Source organism: Dama dama, chromosome 13 (genome assembly GCF_033118175.1).
Source record: "Dama dama isolate Ldn47 chromosome 13, ASM3311817v1, whole genome shotgun sequence".
In the NCBI taxonomy this organism is placed as follows: domain Eukaryota; kingdom Metazoa; phylum Chordata; class Mammalia; order Artiodactyla; family Cervidae; genus Dama; species Dama dama.
Genome location: NC_083693.1, coordinates 74,304,793 through 74,313,287, shown reverse-complemented (window position 1 = coordinate 74,313,287; position 8,495 = coordinate 74,304,793). Strand labels below are relative to the sequence as shown.

The window sequence follows — 8,495 nt, the reverse complement described above, 5'->3', positions numbered from 1 at the left end:
CGGGGCAGCACTGATGCTGCGTGGAGGGGGATGCAGAGGCCGTCAGTCCTCACCTGGAAGCACCCCCGCGAGGCCCCAGCGCCCCACAAGCCAGCCACGCAGATGGCAGAGCGCAGGGCGGGTTTGGGTGGCCACAAGGCTGTGCAGTGACGGAGGGGCAGGGGTGGTGGGGAGGGCTGGGCGGAGCCGGGGCCTTCGCGCTGTGCCTGGGGTGCTGGAAGGCAGCCCCCACTCCTGCTGACTCGGGGGGAGCCTCGTGGGACGAGCAGGGCTTCCTGCGCCAGGGCTGGACCCCCCTGACCACCCGGGGAGGCTGGCCCTGTGGTGCTGGGCCTCCGTGAGTGAGCTGAGAAAGAAACCGAGACTCCTCAGTCAGGTTTATTTTCCTCTAATGAGACAGTTTCAGCATTTCAAAGTTGGGCATTCTACACTCTTACAAACTTCAGTTATTAGCATCAGGAACACAAAAACGTTGCAAGACCTCAAAACACAAATAAATACCAAATAAAACCACACACGATATACAGTAAACAAAAATATCAAACATAATAATGCTATCAGGAAGTCAGACATGTTGTTGACCCACAGTTAACAACATGATTATTGCTGGGCAATAACTTACACGGTCCTTTTGTGTTTTTTTTCTCAGAAGAGCAGAAGAACACGGGACGTGATCACTGGTCACAATCACTTGGACTGTCAAGATGGGTCCTCACAGCGAGCGGTTGTACAGACGCAATTTTTTTTTTTAATTTTTTTAAAACAGGCAGATTAAAAATACAGAGTCACACGAGAGATTGGCCTTCTTTGGTCTTTGTTTTGGGTAAGAGAACTGAACGCAGAGGTGTGCCATCAGAGAAAGAACCGATTCTCAAAAGTGTCTGCGTGGATGTACACTTTCTTGACCACAGACTCTGTTAACTCTACAGGTAATTCTCATAGAAATCCTGGAAAATAATGCCAGCTTTTTGTGTTTACCAATTAAGTCGTTGAGTTTGCTGTGGAAGTTATCTTACTGGTCTAAGGGGACTGGTTGGGATCGGATCACCACTAACTGCAGGAGTGGTGCAGCCATCCTGGACTCCACCTCTTTAGCTGCGAGTTCACAGACAGACTAGACACAGCAGCAGCAGCAGAAATGAAATGCGAGCCCTGCTTCGGGCCACTCGCTCGGGCCTCTGCTGATGGGGCTGACCCCCCACGCCCCGGCTCTTCGAGGCCAGCAGAAAACACCTCCACCCCCGCCGCCCCAGCTCCCTGGGGGCAACCAGCGCTGCCCGACCACCAGCAGAGACGGCCCGGCCAGCTGCCCCGAGCCAACCCCGTCCGACCTGGACCCTCGGGCGGGGACATGATCTACTTTGGAAGAAACAGAGCTATCGAGATTTGCGAACAGAAGGCAGAACCATGGTCTTGGGCTGAGCAGCAGACGGTGACGGACACCCCCCCACCCAACATCAGGTCACGGAGCAAAGGAGCGCCTGGATTCCCCCAGCCCTTCTCAGCGGCCCGGTCACTGACGGTCTGGACTAGAAGTTACCAAGCGGGGTTTCCAGCTCTGCCCGAGCCCTTTCCAGCCCTGGCGGTCAGCACCAGCAGAGGGGTGGGTTTCGGAGGGCGGAGGTGTGGCTGAGCCTCACGAGGCTCCTGGTCCCCGGCCCGCGCCTCGAGGACGGGCGGAGACACTGGGACTGGAGCGGTCTGCGCCCAGCTCGGGGTGACGGTCGCCCCTCCGAGCGCGGGCGGGGAGGTGCAGCGGGCCTGGGTGGCTGGAGGTGTGTGCCCCTGGGGCACACTCGGGGGCCTGCGCCTGCTGTGTTTAAGGGTTCGGCCAGCTGCCCACGGGCTGCAGGCTGGATGCCAGGCCTGGCACGGGAGACTGTCCCCTCGACACCGAGTGCCGGGGGGGTGGACGGGGACACGGGCCCCCAGGCGGCTGGGGACCCTGTGGGAGACGAGCTGTCTGGAGACCGGCTGCCTCTTCCTAGCCAGGGTGGCCACGTGGGCCCCCTGCCGCCACCTGAGGGCCTGGTGGAGCCCACCTCCAGGATGGGGGCGGCGACTGGAGGGCAAGGGGGGCTGCCCGGCCAGGAGCTGCCTGCTCAGCTGGTGGCGGGGCTCCGGGGCTGGTGGGTGGACGGCGGCCCTCCTCGTCCACCTGCAGTGACCGTGCTGCCCTCCCGTGGGACGGGCCTTTGAACAATTCACAGGAGTCCCTGCTGTCTCCGTGCCACTGATACACCTGGCCGACAAAACCTGTGACAGAGGCCCAGGCGGGTCTCCGTTTCCACGCCAGGCAACGGGGCCGGGACGCAGGCGGGGCGACCCTGCGTGGGACTCACCACGGTTCCTCTACAGCACTGGAACAGCTTGTTCCGTGGGGAACTTGTCACTGAGTTAATGTGAAAAATGCACCCGCATGCCGCGTCCCACACCCATCCCTCGTCACCAGGGCCCGGTGGTGGGGGGGCCGGAGGGCGCCCAACATCAGATGGAGCGTGAGAGGGCTGCCCCCTGCGTGGCCGCGGGTTCCCGCTGACTGTCACCGCGGCCTGAAGCTCCCACCACGTCCCAGCGTCCGCCCCGGGCACAGTGAGCCGGGTCCCACGGCTCCCGGGATGGGGGTGAGGGGCATCTCCCACTAGAAGGAGCTCCTGGAAAGCGCCCCCCCTCCCCGGCCAGATGCTTCTGGGGTGCTGCCAACAGGCTCCCCACCCAGGGCGGGGAAAGAACTGTTTTATAACAGACCGAGATGCTGCTTATGTCAGTATTGTCCGTCCTTCTAGTGGAGCAGGAGGAAGTGGCAGGCGGTCCCCATTGGTCACCTCTGGCCTCCCGGGAACACCCTCTGGAGGCCAGGTGGGGGCCTCCGGGCGGCCCCCCTCCCCCAGGAGTCCAGGCACCTTCGAGGGAGCGGTGGTCCCGCAGCAACTGCAGGAGCCCCTCCTCCGTGAGGACCCGGGGGGCGGGACCGAGGACGCCAATCCGCCCTCAAAGCAACTGCGGGGGTGGGGGGAGCGGGTAGGGAAAGACATGGAGATGAAGACGACGGAGTGGTAACTGCCGGCGGGTGTGCGGGCGGGTGCTGGGAACCCATGAGGTCACTTATGGAAGCCCGGGGACGCGGTGGAGAGGAGGTGCTTCCAGCAGGCACTGGGGCGAAGGCACACCCAGGGCGGTCGGCAGCACCAGAGACGCGGGGCCGCCGGGCACCCCTGGCCGTCCCCGCGGCCGCCGGCAGCCTGTGGCAGGCAGTCTGGGGCGCGCGGCCAGGCTGGCCCGCCGTGGGCGCGTCTTTTGGACGCGGGCACAGATGCGCGGCTCACACACGTTGGTTTCGCCTAAGAAGCACCCGTCACGTGTAGCACCCATCAGTATAAGAGCACCCATGGAGCGGGGTGCATAGCAGGGGCGCAGGGCAGGCCCGCTCTTCACAGTTGGACCATTGAGAGAAGGGAAACGGGGTGAGAGGCGCCCCAGGCGGGCGCGGGCCGGACGACGGGCCCCGGGGCCGTCCTTCCTGCCAGAGGGTGGCCCCGGGACGCCTGTGGCCCAGCTCCGCGGCCCGGGGTGGCGGTCTCTGGAATGCTCAGAGGGCCCCGCGGCGGGCGTGGGGGCGCCCGCGCCCGGGACACAGAGGCGCAGCTCCTGCCCGGCCCTGCCTGAGCCCGTGGGCCCGAGAGATTTGGAATCTAGGATGACGAAGCAGCGGAGGCTCCTGGGGGCCCGGCGGACTGGGCTGTGGGAGGGCCCCCTAGCAGGCAAAGGTCTAGTTAGTGGTCAAGAGAGAGTCTGGCTGAACCATCGCCTTCTGGAATCACGGGGAACACAGAGCTGGGGTCGAGAAGCAGCAAGTCACATCTAAGGCACGTGTACAGGACGCCACCATCTCTACGCAAAGGCTGGAGCGAATGCAGCAGTTATGACTGGATGGGAAACACGTTTTCTGCTGTGGCCGCCGTCAGCGCGAAGTCGCCTGCCCACCCCCCCGACACTGGACACGGAAGTCGGTGTTGTCAGCAAGAGAGAGCGTGTCTGAACACATGGGGCAGAATTTTAAAAACCTACAGGATTTTGTTTAGAACTCCAAAGTTCAACTAATGCCCTATTTTAGGGTGAAAACAATTATAAATCTGAAAATGATGCACAGCATCCATGAGCAATTTTCCTTTCATAGTAATTTTGAAGTAGTGTCATTAACTACGACAGATATTGAAGGTTTACATTTCTAACGAGAAATAACAACAGATTGAATATTCTCTTTCCTATCACAAGTGATAACCAGTGTTTGATATTTTACATTTTCTTCCAAGAAATATCAGTCTATCAACGTTTTAAAATAAAATGTTTGCAGTAACAATTATCTTAGAACTTTAAATTAAAAAATGATTCTGAATTTAGAGACTTTCAAAAAAGACCTAGGTGTACTTCAGGGTCTTCTGACAAACAAATTATTAAAACAGAGACCAGATGAGGCCTTAAAAATAGACAATATACTATATTTGAAACAAGATTGCACTCTTGAATTTTAGAATGAATATATCAGAATTGCATTATTATTTCATAAATTCTTCTTAACATGCTGACATGTCCAGCTATCCCCAGGTGTGTGTGTGTGTGTGTGTGTGTGTGCACGTGTGTGTGTGGTGTGTTCTTTTTTTTTGGTGTTCAAGTTTAAGGAAGAAAAAAAAAAATTCATGGTTCTTTTCTTTAGCATATATGTTTTCCACCTTAATTAACTAGATCTTTAAAAATGAAAATGAAAACCTTCTCTGACAGCAGTATTTATCTCGTCGAAGGATAAATAATTCTCCAGAGTGAAGTGTTGCTAGTCTATTACAAAACGTGTTGGGTGTGTCCTCACGCGTGGCTCCTCCCGCCGGCCCGCGGCCGCCTTCTGCCGCTTCCTCCGTCCCCCAAGGTCCTTTTCGGAGCGCGAGGACCTCGGCGGAGACGGCCGGTTCAAACCCCCCGGAGGAGTTGCCTTCTGCTCGATCCGCCTCCCCAGGGACGCGTCAGGGGTCCGGCAGGTCCGAAGTATCCACTATGACTTTGATAAAAATGGTGTCGTCTTTGATGTACGTCCCGTTCTCCAGCACAGTCTGGGCCACGAAGACGGGGCACCCGGAGGCGATGTTCATCTCCCCGGTGGGCTTCTTGAAGCTGCTGCTGTTGGGGTCCGGCTTGAACGCGTCCCCCAGGTGCCGCCGTGAGGACCCCTGGTCCATCAGCATGAGCGTCACTTTCTGCTTGAAGGGCCAGGGCAGCAGCGCGTCGTACTCCCCGCGCATGATGACGAAGAAGAGCGACAGGTGCGTGCCCTTGCCCATGCCGTCCCCGTTCAGGTAGACCCTGGCGCACATCTTGTAGCCGAAGTAGCCCGTGTAGAAGGGCTGGCTGTACAGCGACAGCGTCTTGCCCATCACGGCCTCCTGCTTCCGCCGCTTGTAGTCGCGGATCTTCCAGATGAGCACTCCGTTGTAGCTGGCGGTCTCCAGGACCTGGAAGCGCAGGTCCATGTCGGCCAGGCGGATGTCGTGCACGCTCAGCATCTGGTCGTGCCGGCTCAGCTGCGACTCCAGCAGGCCTGGCGGGAGACACGGCGGGCGCGCGCACGTGACCCACGGAAGCCGGCCCGCGCGCGGGGGGGGGGGGGGTGCCCACGCCCGCGGCGGGGCAGAGACGCACGCCCCAGACCCCCAGCCTCAGCCTGCGGGGCGGGGACACCCCGGAGCACCGGCCTGCTGCCCCTGGCTCCCCAGCTTGGGGCGATCCCCCCGGAATTGAAGCTGCTCCGCTCTCCGCACCGCGTCCTTGGCCGGCTTAATCCGGCCCCACGTGCATCCCCGTAATCGCGCTCCTCCCGGTTAATCCTGCTCAGGCGGTTTTAGGACGCTCCCTCAGCAACCCCCCTCCCCTGCTCCAAGGGCCCGGCGGCTTCTAGGCATCAGCCACGCTGCCGGGCTGGCCGGGTCCCCCGCCACCTGCTGGTCGCCTTCTGTCCCCTGGCCTTCCCGAGCAGCTCCGCACCTCCACCCGCAGGCCCGCTCTGCAGGCCCGCTCCGCCGGCGTCCGCCCTTGCCCTCCGCGCCTAGCGCAGGAAGCTGGTCACCGCCAGGCTCGCCCCGCGCTCACGCACAGTCGGCCCTAGCACCAGCCTGGGACCCGCGGGCTCACCTGTGTTGCGCGCCGCCTGCCCCGCGCTCTTGTCCACGCTCTCCAGCTCGGTCACCCGGTTCTGAAGGGACTCCACGCTACTCTTCATGCTGTCCGCCTCCTCCCAGTTCTGCCGGAAGGGCCGGATCTCCTTGTCCAGCTCCTTCAGTTTCTCTGCTTGGCTGTCGATGACTCGCTTCCAAATCAAAGTGTCAGAAAGGCAGAACACGGTTAGGACCTGCTGTGAGCACCGCGCCTCTGCAGACCCCTGCCGACCCCCACAGGGCGCCTCCGCTCAGGCCCACGGGCCCTCAGGGACCCACGGGCCCTCAGGGACCCAGGCCCTAGGCCCAACTGCAGGGCACGCTACCCCCATGTTCCTCTCTCCCAGCGTCTTAGCTGGGTCTGTGAGGGCCTCTGTCCCATGAAAGGTCAAGTGACCAGCAGGGGTGGAACTGTGAGCCTTCAGGGCCAGAGGGGCCGCTGTCTCTGCAGCTGCCGGGAGCACCAGAACCCCTGGGTCCCCGCACTGCCCCTGCTGCAGAGAGAACCCCTCCCCCCAGCAGGACAGGACCCTGGTGGGTGGTGGGTCCTCGGCCCGGGTGAAGCCAAGAGGCCAGTGCCCATGGAGGGGCGTCTCTCCCTCGATGCGCTCGGTGCCAGTGCCCTGTGCCTCCGTGGCAGAGGAGCTCTGCTGACAAACACGTGGCTGTCGACAGTGAGGCTTGATTTAAATCACTCAGAAACCCCCTTTTCCAGAAGCACATGACCAGCACACCTGTAGCCGTCACTGGAGGGGGGCCTGGGGCTGAACTGGGGGGTCCAGTTGGCAGGTCTGGCCTGCCCACTTGTAGATGAAGCCAGGGCAGCAGCGAGGTGAAGGGTTTTCACCTCAAAAACAATCTGCATTTTTGAAACAGAGCACCTGAAAGGGGGCGGCTTAGCCCCTGGAGCTGTGGGGCAAGGGGGCCATCCCCGAGGTCGCGGGCTGAGCAGGGGGAGCCCCGGGGGCCTGCCAAGATCACTTCTCCTTTTGGGGCCCTATTTTTAAACCTCAAGGTTTCAGCGCCTTTGCTGGCTCTTAATAGCCGTGAAGGAACAAACATGTAAGCATGGGTTACTTTTCCGGGTAAAAAGTACAGTGTTAATCTTCCTCTTCTTTCCAAGAAACCCTGGTATCAGCTAACATCTAAAAAGGAAGGATGACTTCTCTAAAGAACACGTCTTTCCACACTGAGACCACTTCATTTTAAACACACATGGCGAGAGGCACGGCTGGCTCACAAAGTCTCTTTTCTGGGGACAGTGCTGTTGACACGTGTGAACACTCACAGCCACGATGAATGTCTGGCTGTTCTCCACCCGCTCAAGTGACAAAGCGACCACCCAGGCTGACATGGGTGCTCATGAGGCCGGAGGGCGCTGACGGAAACCTAGACGCTCAGCACGGCTCCGAGGGGGCCCGTGGGGTGGCTGGAGCCCGGGGTGAGCGCGGGGCGGGGCGGGGTGGCAGGCCAGCTGCTCCTCATGTCCAAGCCCCCCAGTGGAGACCACATGGGACAGCAGCCTGAGGCCACGAGGCGCTCTGGGGACAGAAGCGACCGCGCCGCCCCCACTATACACCAGGGGTGAGGAGTCAGCGGGCGGGGCCGGGCAGGAGGGGACACAGGACCGCAGGTGCACATGCACACATACAAACACACAGACGCACGGGCCTGGGCAGGAGGGGACATGGGACTGCAGGCACACGTGTGCGCGTGCACACATACACACACACACACATGGGCCCCGGCAGGAGGGGACATGGGACCCGCAGGCACACGCACATGTGCGCACACACACACATATAGACAAGGCCCACCCAGGACCTAGAAGGTGCTCCTTTCACAGCAAGGGGAATGTGAACACACACGCCCCACCTACAACAAGGGGAATGTGAACACACACACATGCCCCACCTACAGGAAGGGGAATGTGAACACACACGCCCCACCTACAACAAGGGGAATGTGAACACACACACACGCCCCACCTACAGGAAGGGGAATGTGAACACACACGCCCCACCTACAACAAGGGGAATGTGAACACACACACACGCCCCACCTACAGGAAGGGGAATGTGAACACACACGCCCCACCTACAACAAGGGGAATGTGAACACACACACACGCCCCACCTACAGGAAGGGGAATGTGAACACACACGCCCCACCTACAACAAGGGGAATGTGAACACACACACACGCCCCACCTACAGGAAGGGGAATGTGAACACACACACACACGCCCCACCTACAGGAAGGGGAATGTGAACACACACACACACGCCCCACCTA

The 8,495-nt window shown here is 60.3% G+C and overlaps 1 protein-coding gene across 4 annotated transcripts in view; it reads right to left on the bottom strand.

The window, feature by feature from the left end:
• Window positions 1–365: 365 nt before the first annotated feature.
• TRAF3 (TNF receptor associated factor 3) overlaps window positions 366–8,495 on the bottom strand; it is a 116,884-nt gene continuing 108,754 nt past the window's right edge. For all 4 annotated transcript variants that reach the window (XM_061159480.1, XM_061159478.1, XM_061159481.1 and 1 more), the window contains 2 exons: window positions 6,178–6,352; window positions 366–5,587 (listed from right to left, as the gene is read on the bottom strand). In XM_061159480.1, the coding sequence (XP_061015463.1) occupies window positions 5,016–5,587; window positions 6,178–6,352 (747 nt within the window). In that variant the 3' untranslated portion in view covers window positions 366–5,015. The remainder of the gene's footprint in view (window positions 5,588–6,177; window positions 6,353–8,495) is intronic.